This window comes from Schistocerca piceifrons, chromosome 4, assembly GCF_021461385.2.
Source record: "Schistocerca piceifrons isolate TAMUIC-IGC-003096 chromosome 4, iqSchPice1.1, whole genome shotgun sequence".
Taxonomy (NCBI): Eukaryota; Metazoa; Arthropoda; class Insecta; order Orthoptera; family Acrididae; genus Schistocerca; species Schistocerca piceifrons.
Window position 1 is genome coordinate 76180161 of NC_060141.1, and position 21234 is coordinate 76201394.

Here is a 21234-nt window from a genome sequence, read left to right on the forward strand (position 1 = left end):
TAACAGCAACAGGACAGTTCTTGTCTCACTAGCCCGTCTTGAAAATATTTTGAAAGGGAATAAGCCGGCCGGCGTGGCTGTGAGGTTCTAGGCGCTACAGTCTGGATCCGAGGGACCGCTACGGTCGCAGGTTCGAATCCTGCCTCGGGCATGGATGTGTGTGCTGTCCTTAGGTTAGTTAGGTTTAATTAGTTCTATGTTCTAGGCGACTGATGACCTCCAAGAACGGTAAACAAGCAAACGGCGTAGTATGTAGACGAAATAATACTCCACTTCGTTTTGTTCTTTCTTTAGCTCATAAACACAGAATTAAATAATGAAATTCGCGAGATATTGTAACTCTGATCTCAAAGAGCATAACACGTCGATCGCTGTCTTCCTTGACACGACGTAATCCCAATATTCACCCAATTAAACAGCGACTCTTCTGTGATGAGGCCAACCTGTGCGACATTCCCAGGAGATTTTCTGCTCCCGCGTAGCCAAATGTTGATCTCGATACTAGTTTCCGTCTTACGGATGTAACGAAATCTGGAGAGAAAGACACACACACTGAACATAAATTGCACGATTCGCAATTGTAGGATGCTCAACGCGTCTTCCTCATGAAGGTTGCATTAGGGTCCATTACGATCACGGCCTTCACACACTGCCGCAGCAGGTTTCGCGAGTCGACGACGTCCAAGCCAGAGGGGTCCGACTGCCCAATTAACGCCGCAACACACGTCCTGCGAATCGGCGCCGTAGCGAGACGGGGAAAACGTGACGAGGAGGAAGAATATGAAATCAGCACAGCAGAGAAGCGAATAAACAGTCTTCCTTTCCCATTGTGCATTCGACTGGGGGACACTTCCTGCTGGTGTAACACGTGTACCAGACTACTGATTGCGCAACGACATTGCAGATGCGACTCACAGGACCCAGAGCAAACCGCAGGATTTCACACTTCAGCCGGCCGAAGTGGCCGTGCGGTTAAAGGCGCTGCAGTCTGGAACCGCAAGACCGCTACGGTCGCAGGTTCGAATCCTGCCTCGGGCATGGATGTTTGTGATGTCCTTAGGTTAGTTAGGTTTAACTAGTTCTAAGTTCTAGGGGACTGATGACCACAGATGTTAAGTCCCATAGTGCTCAGAGCCATTTTTGATTTCACACTTCACTGATGCTGCCTTTGGATCCAGTCCACTGGCTTATAAAAATGAAGCCGTACCAATGGCCTTGATCGCACTCCAGATTGATTAAAATTTCGAAATGCGTATTGTTTATTGTTACTTATTTTTCAGCTTTACTGAATAACACCATACAGATATTTTAGGGAAAGATACACACGCTTCCAACTAATTACAGAAGCAGAAACAAAATGTGCAAGTTATATGTTGTAGAAGAGGAAAGACGAACACAAAAAACGGGACTTATAATAAACAAGAAGGAAACGGCATTTTTGTAGTTATGAAACTGGAAACTGAAACAGAGATTTGAAAGCTGTAAATGGTTTTAATATCTCGGGGTCATTCCGTTGTCAAACAATAAGGTCGTTCAGGGTATATATTCGTACAATACGTTAAATGAACGCTGTATTGTGGATCATAATCAAATTCCTGTCCATGTAAACGCTCTGCCGAATTTGATTCATGCAGCGCGGAGTGGCAGCGTGGTTTGAGGCGCCATGTCACGGACTGCGCGGCCCCTCCCGCCGGAGGTTAGAGTCCTCACTCGGGCCTGGGTGTGTGTGTTGTTCTTAGTATAAGTTAGTTTAAGTAGTGTGTGAGTCTAGGGACCGATGATCTAAGCAGTTTGGTCCCTTAGGAATTCATACACATTTGAACATTTGAATTTGATTCATGATTAGGTCGTCAGATTGCTACTTGCTTCCTAAAATTTTGGTTACGCGGCCGAAGTGATTTTGTGTGGAGTGAAGGAAAAGAATAAGTGTTGAATTAATCAGGATGTTATTCATTTCCTTTAACTAACTGAAGAGAATCACATTTTATCTTTAGCAGATTGAGACTTTGGAAAGAAATTCGTAAACGTTGTGTAACCGAAGTTTAACGGATTCCTTTTAGCACTCATGTGAATGACCTCACACTTTTCGTCATTTAGGGTCAATTGTCGATTTTCGCACTGCACATATATCTTGTCATCTGTAAACAACCTAAGACGGTCGCTCAGATTGTCTCCCAAATCGTTCATATAGATAAGGAACAGCAGAGGGCCTTTAGCGCTGCCTCGGGGAACACCAGAAATCAGTTGTGTTTTACTCGATACCTTTATGTCAGTTACTACGAACTGTGACCTCTCTGAAAAGAAATCACGAAACCAATCATATAACTAAGACGATATTCCATAAGCACGCAATTTCACTACAAGCCGCTTGCGTAGTACAGTGTCAAAAGCCTTCCGGAAATCCAGAAACACGGAATCGATCTGAAATCCCTTGTCGATAGCACTCAGCACTTCGTGCGAGTAAAGAGCTAGTTGCCCGCATCTCGTGGTCGTGCGGTAGCGTTCTCGCTTCTCACGCCCGGGTTCCCGGGTTCGATTCCCGGCGGGGTCAGGGATTTTCTCTGCCTCGTTATGGCTGGGTGTTGTGTGCTGTCCTTAGGTTAGTTAGGTTTAAGTAGTTCTAAGTTCTAGGGGACTGATGACCATAGATGTTAAGTCCCATAGTGCTCAGAGCCACTTGAACCATTTTGAAAGAGCTTGTTGTGTTTCAAGAGAATGATGTTTCCTGAATCCGTGTTGACTGTTGTCAATAGACCGTTTTCTTCGCGATAATTCAAAATGCTCGAATACAATATATATTCCAAAGTCCTGCTGCATATCGACGCTAATGATATTGGCCTGCAATTTAGTGGATTACACCTACTACTTTTCTTGGATATAGGTGCGACCTGTGCAACTTCCCAGTCTTTGGGTACGGATCTCGGTCGAGCGAACGGTTGTATATGATTGTTAAGTATGGAGTTATTGTATCAGCATACTCTAAATTAGAAACCTCGCTGGTATACAATCTGGACCGGAAGACTTGCTTCGGCTACGTGATTTAAGTTGCTCCTCTGCTCCCAGGATATCTGTTTCTGCATTACTGATGTTGGCAGCTGCTCTTGAGTCAAATTCTGGAATATTTACTTCGTCTTCTTTGGTGAAGGAATTTCGGAAGGCTGTGTTCAATAAATCTGCTTTGGTGGCACTACTTCGGTGCGCAAACGGTTTTCGATAAATACGAGCTACGAATTGAGCTAATTGGATGTAATATTAATCAATTATTCAAAAACAGTTTTAATCGCATTTATTATTATTATACCGCCAACCGGTTTCAACACGACGTAGATGTCATCTTCTGGGCGTTTACACTGTGAAGTTACAGATATCCGCCAGAAAGCCTCCATTATACAACAGCTAAAATAACGTAAATTTAAAATATGTTACCCACTGGTCGACTTCTGGTGGTGTCACTCCTGTCTACATAACGGCAGGAAACTATGCGAGACTAACCCTTCGTATGGGCTTAAATAGCGTGCTGAGATCACGTGAATAGACGGCAACACCCCCAGCGGCGATCAACGACATTTAATACAGTTTATTATATGTAATCACTAGTCACCTTGGTTTAATAGAAATTTAAGTGACAGTAAATAACAGAAAACGGAACTATTCCATTTAAAAAGAGTTACTTACAATTATAGTGTTAATTGTAAAATAATAACAAATGTTCCGTAGTCAACTAGTAAAATTCGTAAAAGTATATTACATTATGTGCCATAATATAAATTTAAACAATTTGTGACACACAAAAACTGGTGTCGTCTTGTCTTATAATATATATATTCGTACATTTACGTAGAAAACATTTCTGTTATTTACTGTCACTTAAATTTCTATTAAACCAAGGTGACTAGTGATTACATATAAATAAACTGTATTAAATGTCGTTGATCGCCGCTGGGTGTGTTGCCGACTACTCACGTGACGTCAGCACGCTATTTAAGCCCATACGAAGGGTTAGTCTCGCGTAGTTTCCTGCCGTTATGTAGACAGGAGTGACACCACCAGAAGTCGACCAATGGGTAACATATTTTAAATTTACGTAATTTTAGCTGTTGTATAATGGAGTCTTTCTGGCGGATATCTGTAATTTCACAGTGTAAGCGCCCAGAAGATGACCCCTACGTCGGGTTGAAACCGGTTGGCGGAATAATAATAATTGTGATTAAGAGTGTTTTTGAATAATTGATTAATCATACTAATCGCTGCTTCATCTCCACAACCATGTTGTCCAAAAATCGATGTAATATTGCCGCACACACGGCCGCTTTGCCCCGTTTTGGAGGGCCTGAGGGTTTTTTGGCAACAGGCTGTGTGTTCCATATCCCAGTGAGGGCGATAAGGGGCCCGTGAGACGCCGCGCCTATGTGCTCCTCCAGAGCTGCCCTCGTCTCGGGCGTGGCAAGGCCGGCGCCCGCCCGCGCGCCGCAGCCGCTGCTGCTGCCTGGCGACGCCCAAGGCCGTGTCAGCCACCTCGCCTCTGCTGCTGCCTTTGTCCCTGCCACACTTGCTCCCTCATCCGGCGCGCCGCCTGGATCTGCCACCCGGCAGGTGCCATCCGCTCGCTTCTCTCCCTCCCCCCCTTTTTCTGCTCACGTTGCCAGCACGTAACACAGCGCGGCTGTCAGCGCCTCGTGCTCATATCCTAGTCACCAAAGGTCATTTTTCAAGTAAAGTCAGAAACGGGACTAATTCCAATGGGCCAAAACATTATAACCAAGACTGACAGTGAGACTAAATGCCGCGCACGTGACTGTAAGGAAAGCATACAGGGTGATCCATTGATCGTGACCGGGCCAAATATCTCACGAAATAAGCGTCAAACGAAAAAACTACAAAGAACGAAACTTGCCTAACTTGAAGGGGGAAACCAGATGGCGCTATGGTTGGCCCGCTAGATGGCGCTGCCATAGGTCAAACGGATATCAACTGCGTTTTTTTAAAATAGGAATCTCTATTTTTATTACATATTCGTGTAGTACGTAAAGAAATATGAATGTTTTAGTTAGACCAATTTTTCGCTTTGTGATAGATGGCGCTGTAATAGCCACAAACGTATAAGTACGTGGTATCACGTAACATTCCGACTGTGCTTGCTTCGTGATACATTACCCGTGTTGGTATTTTTAAAAACATCGGGAATCCGATACCTCGATATTTAAGAAGGATGCCATAATCGTACCTCGACATATACGAAAAACGTATCGATGTATCGAAAAAATGTTTAGACCTTTTGGCGTACAAAAATATCAGGTGCATATTATAAATATAATGGCGGTTTTAGAACTGTATATTTAAGTATTGATTTATTATTAGATATTCTGTACCTCAACAAGCTAGCAGCCTACCTACGCCCCTTAGGGCAAGAACTGAAAGGAAAACGATGTACGCTCATGCTTGGCGATAACCACTTTGCTACCAATGTGAGTGGCGCAATAAAAGGTCCCGTCGTTCGGTATCGTCAGATATCGGATATGTCCCGACTACTTTATGACGACTTCCCTGTATTTTCATTTCTGCCAACGCCAGCGACCTAGCACTTGTAGCGTCACAACTGAACAATGCGAGACTGGAATAGAAGGGAGAACCGATAAAAGTACTCAAAAGTACCCTCCGCCACACACCGTCAGGTGGCTTGCGGAGTATGGACGTAGATGTAGAACTGAATGGTGAAGTTAAACGTTGCAGTTGGTAGCGCTGAATAGCTGAATAGCCGCGCGGTGATGGCGCCATGCCACGGATTGCGCGGCCGCATGGGGGTGGGCGTTGTTCTTACCATAATTCAGTTTAAGTAGTGTGTAAGTCTAGGGACCGATGACCTCAGCAGTTTGGGCTCTTAGGAATTCACATACACACACACACGCGCCGATTACATCAGCATTTCCCCTCACAAGTCTCCGCCTATCGCAAAGACCATTATTGTCATTTAGATTATTGTTCATCATTTTCAGCAACTATAAACGTAGGCTTCCGCGGCCGTTGTCACAGTCAATAAAATTCTTCTGGGTTTGAGGCCGCATTGTCAACAATAAAATTCCGACGTTTCGGTGACTGTTGCAAGACGCCTTCTTCAGGGTGTACTGCTAAGTGGGACAGTACACCCTGAGGAAGGCCTCTTGCAACAGTCGCCGAAACGACGGAATTTTATACTTGACAATGCGATCTCAAACCCAGAAGAATCTTATTGACTGATTTTCAGCAACTGTTTTGAAGAATGATGATGTGAAGAAATAGCACACTAGTTACGTTAAAAACTGTTGTTGTTCTTTTAGAATTTTTTAACGCAACGGGTGTGCTATTTCTTCACACCAGGAGTATTGTTATCCCATTCACGAACACCACCTGCCATCCCCCCCCCCCCTCATTTTTGGTAAAATATCGATGCATCGGCTTTTTATCGACAACCTTTTTTCAATCTTGGATGTTCGGCTTTACGTTTCACAGTCACGTCACCAGTATCTACTTGGCCAACTTTAGAACGGTTGAAATCTCTCTGATGGATTTGTTATTCGGATGACTAGTACTCGTCGGAAGTCACTGACCTCCGCTGACCGATCCATTCTGCTGTTACTGGTTCTCTGTTGACAACACAATACTCCCAGCCTGGCGTGTCCACTTCTCGTGACATCTAGTGGTCGATTCGGCGTTACAAAGGGGTGTCCAGATAGTTTTGATGTGATAGTGTATACGGCCTTGCTCTCTCGCCATCTCGTGCCTCTAGCTGTTGCAGTGTTTCCGCCTGGTGTGTATGCTGTGCTCTCTAGCAGGGTTGAGGTTACGAATGCTGGCAGACACGCTGGCCAGTAGCCAGCGTAATGAGACGTGACCGAGGGGTCCGCGGTTGCAGGGGCGGGCGTGAGGGCGTGGTCCAGCCGTGCCGCGACTCACAACGCAGCAGCCGCGGCGGCCTTACCGTGGGAGCCGCCGACGCTCATTCACCTGCTGCTCTGCTCGCCTGCCCATCACCAACGGCTCGGTTTCTGCTTTGCTGGAGGAGCATGTCGGGCGAGCAGGCTGGTGAAGATGGGACGAGGGGACGCTGGTAAGGGCGGCGCGATAATAAAAGCTTGCTCCGGTGGATGAGTTGAAGGATTCGGTGTACTGACTGCGAGGGGCAGCGGAAGCCTATGTCACCTGGAAATGGCGTCATCGCACGGGAGAGTACAAATTTTGACAGGAAACGAGATCATAATGATACTGAATCTACCTGTGAGCGAAAATGGAGGAGTTGCTGGAGCAAAAAGCCCGACAAGAAATGGTCAAAAACAACGAGGTCGGGGAGCGCAGCTGCCCATTAATACCCCATCGTCATCCCCCACCCAGAAATAATCTTCATAGACAAGCCTTGCATCCTAACTCCTTAGGCAGAGGTGTCAGTTCAGTTTGGAGAAAGCCAGAACATGTAGTAGATATTAACAGCCGGCCGGTGTGGCCGTGTGGTTCTAGGCGCTTCAGTCTGGAACTGCGTGACCGCTACGGTCGCAGGTTCGAATCCTGCCTCGGGCATGGATGTGTGTGATGTCCTTAGGTTAGTTAGGTTTAAGTAGTTCTAAGTTCTAGGGGACTGATGACCTCAGAAGTTAAGTCGCATAGTGCTCAGAGCCATTTGAACCTGCCTCTGGCATGGATGTGTGTGATGTCCTTAGGTTAGTTAGGTTTAAGTAGTTCTAAGTTCTAGGGGACTGATGACCTCAGATGTTAAGTCCCATAGTGCTCAGAGCCATTTTTGAGATATTAACAAACAGCAAGCGTACGAAAACCATTCGTCGTGAAATATCAAAATTCTTTTGTCATTCACTGTAAAACTAACATAAGTTGATCTCGCTCCCCAAACCTACCTCACCCGTCAAGCCTCAATACAAACGACACTATTGGATAAATAATGCCGTTCCGAGATTTCCCACCCGTAATCGACAGCCGGCATTCAGATTCCTTTTTGGGTCCGTGGTTATTGTGACGCTGTCGAAATGGACGGGCTACGACGGAGCATGAGGGCGACCCTCTTGGATCGACTGAGGATGAGTATGTAAGAATGGAGATGGTTGCTGTGCAACCAGTCACAGATAGGATTGATGCTCGAGTGCTGACATGGTATGGGCGCGTCCGGCGGATGGAAGAACAACAATGGCCGTAGTGTTTGCTAATCGGTCTTCGCCAGGGAGAAGGATGCGAAGGAAGGAAACTGTTGTATCATTTTCGTCAAGAAGTTGCTTAGAAAATTTTTTGTCAAGAGCTGCATTCCAAAACATGAGTGCAGTTATAACTTCGGGTGTTCAGCAGAGATGCATACAGTAAGAACAGTGAAGGTGGTAACAAATGCTTATTACATTAATTTAGTACGCCACAGGCAGTAGTTATTTGAAAAACAGCCATAAGCCGCTGATAAAGTAAATCTTTACTAAATATCGTTTTCGGCCAACTGTTCGTCTTCAAGTACCATGAAATTATCTGCAACTCTCTGTATGACGATGTTCTTATGGTGGAATTTTACTGTGGACTCTGCAAGCCGAACGGCGGCTTTTATTTTATTTTGTCATTTTATGTTTTTTTATCGTACCGAAACATGGATGATCGAAGCCGGTACTAAATAGAAGTTATTTTATCGTCAGCTCTTGGTACTTATGAAATACAACCTTCTTCCAGGAATATACTCTTCTCTTCGGACACCGTGTGAGCAGGGTAGGGTTTACAAACAGCGCCCCCCCCCCTCCATTTCCCCTGTACCCCTACTCCTTTGTAGGAAAAGAGGAAAACTATACCGAGGTGAAGAACCGAAAAAGCTTCTGGTACCTGGTGACGATGGTCTGGTCGTGCAGAAAGTGTCATCACTTCTGTCTCTGCGCTGTTCATTTTTGCAACACAACCTACGACCAGCTTAGAGACAGAAGTGATGACACTTTCCGCAGGACCTGACCATGATTTTGCAGGACAATGCTCAAGCTCCTACAGTGCAAGCTGTTACTGATTTGTCTGACTGATGGGGCTGCTAAGTGCTATACCACCTACTGCACTGCCCTGACTTAAGCCATCGTAAGTTCAACTCGATTTCTAAACTGAAGGAAACACTTCACGCCATTCAGAACTGTTACAAATTCGTCGGGTAATAGACCGCGCCGCTCGAACTGTCAACTCAACTGGCACTGCTAAGAGTATCCTACGGCTTCCACATCGCTGGCAACGTGTTAGACATAATGCTGGTGACAACTCTGAAGATCAGTAAATCGTTGAAACAGGTATCTATTTTGTACGAACTGTAAATAAATAGTTGCCACTATGGAGAAGAAATAAAAACATTAAGGTTCGCCGATGACATTGTTATTCTGTCACAGACAGCAAAGGACTTGGAAGAGCAGTTGAATGGAATGGATAGTGTCTTGAAAGGAGGGTATAAGATGAACATCAACAAAAGCAAAACGAGGATACTGGAATGTAGTCGAATTAAGTCGGGTGATGCTGAGGGTATTAGATTAGGAAATGAAACACTTAAAGTACTGAAGGAGTTTTGCTATTTGGGGAGCAAAATAACTGATGATGGTCGAAGTAGAGAGGATATAAAATGTAGACTGGCAATGGCAAGGAAAGCGTTTCTGAAGAAGAGAAATTTGTTAACATCGAGTATAGATTTAAGTGTGAGGAAGTCATTTCTGAAAGTATTTGTATGGAGTGTAGCCATGTATGGAAGTGAAACATGGACGATAAATAGTTTAGACAAGAAGAGAATATTTCGAAATGTGGTGCTACAGAAGAATGCTGAAGATTAGATGAGTAGATCACATAACTAATGAGGAGGTATTGAATAGAATAGGGGAGAAGAGGAGTTTGTGGCACAACTTGACAAGAAGAAGGGACCGGTTGGTAGAACACGTTCTGAGGCATCAAGGGATCACAAATTTAGCATTGGAGGGCAGCGTGGAGGGTAAAAGTCGTAGAGGGAGACCAAGAGATGAATACACGAAGCAGATTCACATCAAACCAGTCTCAGGACTGAAGACCACAACAACAACAACATTAAAGTTCCAACCCTCGTGTAAACGCTGTCCGCTACATACCGACTCTATTAAAGCTCCGTCGTGCATTGCGAGATAGAAACCCTGGGAAATCACCCTGGAATAGGACAGCGCGCGTCCTCACACTGCTGCTCTCACTCTGGAGAAGACCAGAACATTTGGGAGGAAAATTATTGCACATCCTTCCTGCAATCCCGATTTGGCATCCTCCGACTATCATCTTTTTTGTGCTATTACGGAACAGATGTGGGGCCAACGCTTCCAGATGATGCAGGATGTTCGTGGATCAGTGCGCCAGAGTCTTCGGGAAGCCGCAACGGAGTTATATCGTAACAGTATTTTCAAACTCTCAGAACGACAGGAAATATGTGTGCAAAAAAATGGAGACTCCGTTGAAAAGTGACAAAGTGTGTAGATTAACATGATGTGTTTGGTTCGTCTAGAAAATAAAGACTAAAAATTTTCAGAATTGTTGCAGATTTCTTCTAGTATTGTCCTCGTAGCTAACACCCACATTTCGTTTCCTTGTTTGTGTTAATGTGTGTGTGACCAAGTCTCCAGAACATACAAAGACGCCATCTTTGTTTTAGTGCCTCTAGGGCCGCGCCTACCTGACCTATGCGTAAGTCCGGCAGTGAAAGTGCGTGATAGAGTATACAAACAGATTCATTTTCCTGCTCTATGACGAGGGAACTTAGGGGCGGTCGCAGAGCAGCGCCGGTACCTACCTCCGCCTTGGGGTGTGGCGGCTGGATGAGGGGCCTCCCGTGGCCGCCGCCGCCCCCGCCGCCCCCACCGCCGCCGCCGACATGCGGCGCGGGCACCGCTTTGCCGCCGGAGCCGCCTCCGCCTCCGCCCCCGCCGTACTTGCCCAACACGTCCTTGTGGTGGAGCGCCCCAGGACTCTGCAACACACAACGGCGGCCGCTGTCAGTCGAGGCAACCTGGCGCAGCTGACGGGCGCTAGCTCGCTACCCACCACGCAGCCGCCTGTCTGCAAGGACGGCCGCAGCTCTTTGTTTACGCGGCAGCAATAGGCGCCTGCGCTCGCCGCTCTCACACTGAAAATGCCACTTCGCGAATCTCTGGCAGGCTGTAGGCTAATGCTTATTGTTGTGTTGGCAGAAGAGCCAACACCGTGTTACTATTGGAGGCCGAAATGCACGCGTTTAGCTCACGCAGGCTGGCGTGAGGAGGGAAGGACTATACTGACGTGAGGTCTGGAACATGACAAGGAATGAGAATTCAGAAAGCTGACGTAATTAGTTTGATACTTAACTTTAATCCATTAATGATGAACGTCGCTCTTGAAGGTACATGATTCATAATATTATCTGTTCAGATCCTGACGTACTTGTAGTAACTGAATATGGCACCTTGCTAGGTCGTAGCAAATGACGTAGCTGAAGCCTATGCTAAACTGTCGCCTCTGCAAATGAGAACGTATGTAGTCAGTGAACCATCGCTAGCAAAGTCGGCTGTACAACTGGGGCGAGTGACAGGGAGTCTCTCCAGACTAGACCTGCCGTGTGGCGGCGCTCGGTCTGCAATCACTGATAGTGGCGGCACGCGGGTCCGACGTATACTAACGGACCGCGGCCGATTTAAAGGCTACCTCCTAGCAAGTGTGTTGTCTGGCGGTGACACCACACTTACGACAATAAAAACTTTGAACATAGCTGCTAAGGTTCAGTGACCGTGTCAGAATTATATTAGAACAAATAAGCCCTCGGTCACAAATATTAAATCAAAATTGACCAGGTTTCGACGCTACTATGAGCGTCGTCTTCAGAATAACATTAACTGTTCTAAAACATATTAGGTATATAATACATTAATAAAATTAAAGTTTGTGCTGACTGGAAAGAGATGCAGTACTTACAAGTCACATTTTAAAAAATCTAAGCCGGAAAGGCGACGTCATGAATAGTTGTAAATAAGATGGCGAGCCGCTAAGGGCTCCCCGTACTTGAGTGAACAAGGGTTGCAACCCTATATTGCATTAATAAAATTAAAGTTTGTACTGACTGGAGAGAGATGCAGTACTTACAAGTCACATTTTAAAAAATCTAAGCCGGAAAGGCGACGTCATGAACCTTGTTCACTCAAGTACGAGTCTCCCTTTGTAATTTAACCCCCCCCCCCTCCCTCCCCGTTTCGCTCCATTACTAAACTGAAAGACAACACAACGGAACAGAAGAAAATCGAAGCATTTCCGATGTGATGTATAAAGAACGTTGAAAGTTAGGTGGAATGATAAGGTGAGATTGAGGAGGTTTTCCGCATCGGTGAGCAAAGGAGTACATGGAAAACACTGACAAGAAGAAGGAACAGGTTGATAGAAAATGTGTTAAGACATAAGGGAATATCTTCCACGGTACTAGAGGTAGCTGTAGGAGGTAGAAACTATAGAGGAAGACAGAGGTCCGAATAAATCGAGAAAATAACTGAGGACGTAGATTGAAAGAGCTACCCTGACTTGATAAGCTTGAAACAGGAGAGGAATTCGTGGCGGGCCACGTCAAACTAGTCAGAAGCTAACGACTCAAAAATAAATAAATGAGTAAATAAAAACTAAACTAAACTTATTATCCCCCGACCTCTAAGGATTTTTTCTATCGAACTAACCCGTCCTTTAGTCAACTCGTGTCATGAGACTATTCCTCTCAGTTATATTCAGTACATCTTCATTGATCGCTCAGCCTACTTATCTAATCTTCAAAATTCTTCTTTATTTCAGAATCAACTGAGTCATATGGTTCCTAATCATGAAGATCAAAATGTTTAGAGCTTATGAAGCGTACTACATGGAAGTTTTCACAGTCTCTACGAATAGTAGAGAACATCGAACATAAAAGCACGAACTCTAAATTACGCATCCAATTAATAAACAGAGTATTCCGAGGTGCAGGGCAACAATTCGCTTCAGTTTCTACACGTCAAAACATTTGGTCTTGCTGTGAGATGTTTTCGAGAAGCACTCTTCTTCAGCGGCTGCTCAGGGTATTAAGTCGCCGAAAAAGTGTGCTGCTGAAGAAGAAAACGCAATTAATCTCCGAAAGAGGTAGTTCTATATGCAATGCATCAGGGAGGACATTAGGGGAGGTGGATATTTATAACCGACCTGCCTCCCGTAAGGTGAGTGGCGAACTATGAAAATATATCCCAACCAGTTCTCGTTAGGCAACCAAGTACTTGACAGATTGTGCACAAATTCCCCGACACCTGAGAACTATTAACTAGTAAATTACTGGTACTTATGCTGGGCGTCACGATCATTTTAGTTTTTACTCTCTTTGTTTGATGAAAGGTGCTGCTTTCATCAAAAATGAATCACTGGAGAGTAGCGAAAACTATCGTCTCCACACTTTCTTTACTATGGAGTATTTTTTTAATAGTGGCATCACCAGCACGTTATACATATGTTTAACATCGTAATCAGAACTTCAGATTGGTGTAACAGTAGCGTCAGCAGGACATTATATATATATATATATATATATATATATATATATATATATATATATATATATATATGTTTCACATCGTAATCAGAACTTCAGACTGGTATACTTTACGCATCATATAAACTTCAGATGAAATCAGTGTGAATGCTGATGAGATTCAGTTACCAAGTTTAGTGGCGGAGGCAGTTCATAACGCGTTTCTCGACCGGGCGAACTGTCTGGTTAGCTGTAAGTCAGCAGTACCGTGTACTTGTACGCTGACAGGACATGGCTTCAGCTGTACGTTTTACAAACGGCGTGCAGGTGTCTTAGGTAAGTCCGTGTTTGATAATGGAAGAAAATTCGAGGCAAATGGTAGGGAGACACTCTTACATCGGAGACTACAGCTACGGGATCGCGCAGTGCAGTGATTCATGTCCGTGTATCAGAATAACGCCTTACGTAAAATGCCTCGCTCGTCGTGGGACGTCTTTATGTAATGACATAGAGCAGACTTCAAGGCCAAAACCAGTCTTATGCAAAAAAAAAAAAAACCTCGCAATAAGCTGGGCAATGAAGGCCGAACGAAAAATAACCGAAAGACGGGCGACAGTTTTATTTTAGGTAGAAAAAATAGCAAAAACTACAAAAACTACGGAACAAAAAAAATGCAGACCGAAGTACGACAGCGACGAAACGTTATATTCGTATCCCAGAGAAGTAATGTCTTTGGTGCGGCCATCACACTTGTGGGTTTTTCACTGCTTCCTTGAATCATTTCAAGGGAATGCTACGATAATTCCTTGAACAATATCAGACATTGTTCCTTCCGTCACTCTCGCAAGAAAGAAAAGAACGTGAAAACTTCATGCTGCTATTTTCGGCAGAGCAGAACTAGTCTGTTTTGAGGGACATAGCCTAATTCTGTTGCATTGTTTATAATAAATTAAAGCAGTTCGTTGCGTCAGAAAATATTTGGTCACGTTCCGGTGGTTGTTTACTTGAAAACCGTATTAAAAGTTTCCTGGAAGTTCCAGAAAGTGTTAAGTCTATTGGTCGATTCTAAAAGGGAGCAAAACCTGCGGCAGAAAGAAGGAAAAGATGAAGACAAGCGGTATTTGAAGCGCATTTGTTGTTCAAGTGCAGTTACGACGACGGAGGAGGGCACAGAAGTATTCCTAAACTCTGTGAAGAAACACACCAACACATCTTCGTGCAGCCACTTTCTGGCCTAGTTTGAGATGCAAAACCAGTAGACTTCGTGGTTCCACAGAAAAGCAAAACGGATATAAAAAATCAGACGCAGTAAAGGGAAGTATTATGGAAAATTACAACCCATGTTCCCCAAAAGCCCTGGCTCCACACAGGTGGAATGAATAAAACGAAGTTCCATAATCAACATTAAATGTAATCACGGATCATTGGCGAGCCATCTTCACCGAAAGTAAACTGTTTGGAAACCAGCAAACGACTTCCTTAGAGCAGGTACATACCATCAACCAATATCGAACGGTGTACCAGTTATTCTACACGAAAATAATATATTAATTTTAAAAATAATTATGAAATATGCTAGCTACTGAAACTGACCGTAGGTTAAATTAATTGATAATAAGTGTGTTTGAATGTGTTAATTGTGGTGTCACCGCCAGACACCACACTTGCTAGGTGGTAGCCTTTAAATCGGCCGCGGTCCATTAGTATACGCCGGACCCGCGTGTCGCCACTGTCAGTGATTGCAGACCGAGCGCCGCCACACGGCAGGTCTAGAGAGACTTACTAGCACTCGCCCCAGTTGTACAGCCGACTTTGCCAGAGATGGATCACTGACAACTACGCTCTCATTTGCCGAGACGATAGTTAGCATAGCCTTCAGCTACGTCATTTGCTACGACCTAGCAAGGCGCCATAGCGTTTGATATTATTTTATATTGTGGTTATAACTTGTACCGTCAAGAGAGATGTTCTACAATTATGGATTAAAGTTAAGTATTACATCAACTACGTACTTTATTTGCTACTAAAAATTCCCTTAACTGTTCCAGACCTCACGCCAGCCTGCGTGAGCTTAAGCGCGTGCCTTTCGGCTTCCTCTCATTGTGACTTGGCTGTCTTGCCAAGTCACAACATTAATAATGTTCGAATGTAGTTCGTCCTATTACGACGCTGAACTGCAAGTATCGTTGCTGTGAAAATTTGCCAGTTTCTCGTCTGTGTAACTACATTGTCTGTTAAACAAACCAGTGTGACGTCACTCGTGGTGTTTGCTTGCGGTGATACCTGCAAGCACTTGCCTTCCGTTTCTAAGCATTACAGAAACCGCTCATACCTTACAACATTTAGATCAAAACACGACGATTTTTTCGAGGATCTGACTGGAGAGAAAATGAGAACAGCGACACCCGTTCTCAGCACAAAGAGCTGACGATCTACAAGTAAGAGGCGAGTCGTCTTACGATAATGACGTCATTGGTTCCAAGGGCAAAATCTCTGGCCGTCTGTGAGATCATCCGCCGGTTCCGGAACGAGCGGAAAGAGCACGGACGGACAGGATAGAAGCGCGAGCGGTCTAGAGGTTTCACGAGCGAAAGGCACGTAGCGCATGGTGAGCAAGGACAGGTCGACAAAGGCGCTTTCCTCCGTGTCTCCTTCCCAACAATGGCGCTGCTGTCCCGGGCCGCTAAAAAGGAGAAAGGTGATAAAAGGCGTGCGCGATTGACTGCAGCAGGACTCCTGTTTTCTGAACAGGAGAAAATGTCGTACGTGCTGGCTTGTGCGCAACGGTATGAAGAGCGTGCAGTACAGCTTTCAGTAACAATGGCAATATCTTAACTAATCATACAATGAAGGCTTTCACGACCGGATGGTACTGTTGTTGTTAATTCTTCCGGGTTATAAGGCCGTGGTCCATGGAATACTTCTATTCCTAACGTTTCTTCCAATACTACGTTGGACATCCTCAGAGGTATGGCTGGTCCTGTTGAGTCCTGCCGACTGACGAGTCGGGCGTCGGAGAGTGGCCTAAATATTGGGGAAAGTGGGCGTGGTCTAGCTTGCACATAGTAGCAGAGAGAAAACTAGTCAAAGATAAAATGTAACTATCGATAATAGTCCGTCATAGATAAAAATCATTTACGATCCTGTAACGCCACTGTCCGTATCTCGCTTAATTTCATGGCCTCTTCTCTTCTATTAAAATTATCTTCATGCTTATAAATTTAATCACTAAAATAGCGGCGCATACCCTCTCAACAAGCGAAGTTTCATTTCTTTTGCTCCGCCCCTTCTGAGTGCTTCAGTTTTGCTGTCAGGAGTTCAAATGCCGAAGTGTTTCATCACCTCGGGGCAGCGTGGCTCTCGCCCTCGAGTAGCCTTAGAAGTGAACAGAGAGCCTTCATCTGTGACAGCACCTGTGCCTTCCAGACACGTCACTCCTGCGAGCTTACGTCTCTCGCACGGATCAATGAGTCACGTGCAATAAGCGTAGTCATAACGAACGCTGGCCCTTCGTCGGTCCCGCTCGGTTCAGCTTCTGAAAGGGATTTGTTCTTCTTATGGCAACAACTAGCGGTTTCTGTTCACATAACATAGTGTCAGTAGAGATGGAAAAAGCAAATAAATAAGGAGAATTGTTCAAGCAGAAAGTGCCTTCAGCAAAAAGAAGAAAATATTGAAGTCAAAACTTGTTGTTGTTGTGGTCTTCAGTCCAGAGACTGGTTTCATGCAGCTCTCCATGCTACTCTATCCTGTGCAAGCTTTTTCATCTCCCAGTACCTACTGCAACCCATATCCTTCAGAATCTGTTTAGTGTATTCATCTCTTGGTCTCCCTCTACAATTCTTACCCTCCACGCTAAATTAGTGATCCCTTGATGCCTCAGAACATGTCCTACCAATTGATCCCTTCTACTCAAGTTGTGCCACAAATTTCTCTTCTCCCCAATTCTATTCAAATGGCTCTGAGCACTATGGGACTCAACTGCTGAGGTCATTAGTCCCCTAGAACTTAGAACTAGTTAAACCTAACTAACCTAATGACATCACAAACATCCATGCCCGAGGCAGGATTCGAACCTGCGACCATAGCAGTCTTGCGGTTCCAGACTGCAGCGCCTTTAACCGCACGGCCACTTCGGCCGGCCCCAATTCTATTCAATACCTCCTCATTAGTTATGTGATTTACCCATCTAATCTTCAGCATTCTTCTGTAGCACCACATTTCGAAAGCTTCTATTCTCGTTTTGTCTAAACTATTTATCATCCACGTTTCACTTCCATACGTGGCTACACTCCATACAAATACTTTCAGAAACGACTTCCTGACACTTAAATCTTTACTCGATGTTACCAAATTTCTCTTCTTCAGAAACGCTTTCCTTGCCATTGCCAGTCTGCATTTTATATCCCCTCTACGTCGACCATCATCAGTTATTTTGCTCCCCAATCAGCAAATCTCATTTCTTTAAGCGTCTTGTTTCCTAATCTAATTCCTGCAGCATCCCCCGATTTAATTCTACTACATTCCAGTCAAAACATAAGATCAAGAAAATCAGGAAAACGTAACTGAAAGCACATGTTTGAAGTACGGCAGTGTATCGCTGTGAAACCTAGACCTTGAGGACTGAGGAAAGTAAAATACTGAATTCTAATGAGATATGGCAATACGTAACTAATGCACAGATAAGATCGCGAATGACCAAGTCCTTGAAAGAGTGGGCAAGAAGAAGTTTTCATGGAACATTATCGTATTGTAGACAGAAAACTTGAGATTCGTATTCATCTACTGAGAGGTGAGGGTTTCCTGTAAATAACAATAATGGAGGTATGTGCCAATAAAAAAAAGAACTAGGGGAAGACCACAACAGAAGTACATACAGGATGTTAGGGGTATATGTGCACATATTGTTTATTGGTGACTGAGAACAGTGTACTGAACAACATGAAAACAGTATTTACTTAATTCGCAGACTAATAATTAATAGCTATTAGGAGTAGTACGTTTTTAGGTTGTTTAGTACTTCCTAGTAGCATGAGCAAGCCAATAATGCTTATTTTCCCTTGGTGTTCAAGCGTGGACGTGTGGAGACAAAACAGTTAGTCTATATTGACTGGCGTAGTTCATTTAACGGTGCGGTTACGACCGTGAAGAAAATATCAGGTAGTGAATTATGTTTGCGGAAAGACTGTTAAACGCAGAGAAAAATAATTAACAGATTGAAATGGGCACATATTGAGGTACCAATGATCACAATATCTAAACTTACACCCCTAACTCCCTGTACATCAAAGTTATGAAAAATATCAGCTGTAATTCCTACACAGGAATGAAGATGATGGAAAGACGTGAACGCTGGGATCCTGCTGCCAAACAGTCCGCGGCCTTAACACTAAAGGAAGGAAGGAACGAACAGTGTGATACAAATTTAGCAATATGCCACAAACTATGAATTATTAGAGGAGAAGAATACTACAACTTTAGCTTCTCCGGGATGTTGAGAATACCTTAAGAGTTTGATTTACGCTAATGACGGGGTCCATGACATCACTTTATCAGCCACATGTGTTTTCCTCTTAATTAATACTAAAAGGGATGCTGCTGGCGTCAGATTAGGATCTTGTCCTTCAGCTGCATAAATGCGTACAGGTGAAAGATTACGAATACACTCCGAGAATGGTTGTTTGCGGTCTGTAATTAAAAACCCGGTCATTGAAGTGAACTTGGTATCGAAAATTGGATGCTTATGCAACGGGCGTACAACAGGTTCCTGCCTCTTTTGACGAAACATGAGATAATCAAAGTGTCTGAAATTATCAGGAAAACGTGCAAGCTACAGGGAAAGAAATAATCTTTTCGCCTATAGTCACAATTTTTATTTTGCCTCCCGGGTACTGCTTTCGGTACACAGTAACATCCTCAGGCCATCCTATGGTGAGAAAAATGTAGTACATAAAACAACAATGCATAAAAAATCTACAAAATATTTTTCTCTATGACAAAAAACGTATTGTATATAGTGTAACCTTCAAATGTACTCGTGTGAGTAGCCTCTGAGCTACGGTATGCAGTCGTCACGTCCGCTTCCCAAGTACGAGTAGGTGTGGCAAGTACTAAAAGTAAATTTTTGCGGCCGGTAGTGATAAGAGTGCTCTCTACGCACAGAGTTTCACTTTTTACCTCCTAAAAAGAATCACAATGTAAAAGACATCGAAACAATACAAAAATAAAAATAGCATAAAATACGAAATTAAGAGAATACATGATGCAATAGTCCCCTCTGCAACAAAACAGTCAACGCTAAATAGCAAATCTATGCGACCAAGTTTTCATTGGCCGTTTGCATACGGTTTATATTACTGTAAAGCAGGGGTAAGGAACTACGTATATATTTTAAGGATACGCCATATGCCATACGTTTCCTGCCGCAGAGAAAAATATTTTGTAGATATCTTATGAGCTGTTGTTCTATGTAGTGGAATTTTTTAATCATAGGGTGGCCTGAGCGTGATATGCGTACCGAAACCTGTAGCCGGTAGACGAAATAAGAATTGCGACTGTAGACCAAAATATACATTACTTCTAAAGTGTATAGATCGCTCTTCCAACTGACAGTATGTCAAGAAGATGTAGGGAAAAAATAAAAGAAAAAGAACGAAAGGTGAAAAAAGAACTGGTCGAACTAAAAAGTATGTAAGAATGCGATGCAATCTTTTCCCCCTAACTGTTCAACATGTACATCGAACAAGCAATGAAGGAAATAAAAACAACGGTTCGGGAGCGAGATTAGAATTCAAGCTGGAAGGATATCAATACTAAGATTCACTGTGACATTGCTATCCTCAGAAAAGGCGAGGAAGAATTGCAGGGTCTGTTGAAAGGGTTGAATAGCCCAATGAGCACAGAATATGGATTGACCAAAGAAAGAGGAAAGTAATGAGGAGTAACAAAAATGAGATTTGCGACGAACTTAACATCAAAATTAGGGTACAAGAAGTAGACGAAGTGAAGCTCACGAAACTGCTATATATCGCACCTCCGACGGCTGCGACGTAACTCTTTCCATTTACTTTGGTGGTTTTATGCAGCGTTTTCAACAATATTTTTCTCGTCATGTACTCTTTATTATCGATTCGACGCTCACTCAAGCATTTCTTATCCGCTTCGTCACATTTCCTTAAAGTCCTCAATAAACGGTGAGTTAAAGTATACGTTGGCCAATCTATGTTAAAAGTAGATAGTTGGTCGAGAAAGCAGGTGCTTAAAAAATCTTTGTGGGCGAGGGTGGGTGGATGTAAAAAATACAATAGAACAGGCAAAGAGAGCACTTCTCGACAAAAGAAGTGCGCAGCTAAAGGGTATTCTAAGGAAAAGAGCAACCGTTAACTGCATTAACTGCGAACAGTAGAAGCCACTCTGCCATCCACGTTTCTGATAAACTGCCGCCGTAAGCAGGGAGCTTCTAAATTCTAAATTCTGACGCGGCTCGTATCATTTCCAGTTATGCACTTGAAAACGATGCGCGTTTACTCTCAGATAACGCGTCGAGGTAATGGTGCGATAACGTGACGCCTTAAACGAACTTCTACGACTGACGTCACACACAGAGCAGAGGAGCGAAGCGACTGTGCGGTTTGAAGCCATCACGGATTGGCGCTATGTTCAGAGTCGCTGGTGATACCAGCACACTATACTTCTGCAAAGCGTCTGTGTCGTACGAACACCATGCATCACTTGTGAGGGTA

General features: G+C 44.0%; 1 protein-coding gene across 1 annotated transcript in view; it reads right to left on the reverse strand.

Moving 5' to 3' along the window:
* The window catches only part of LOC124796282 (dual specificity tyrosine-phosphorylation-regulated kinase 4), a 427864-nt gene that overhangs the window by 152859 nt on the left and 253771 nt on the right, over positions 1-21234 (reverse strand). Inside the window, exon 2 of the mRNA XM_047260399.1 lies at positions 10778-10954. Within this exon, the coding sequence (XP_047116355.1) occupies positions 10778-10954 (177 nt within the window). The remainder of the gene's footprint in view (positions 1-10777; positions 10955-21234) is intronic.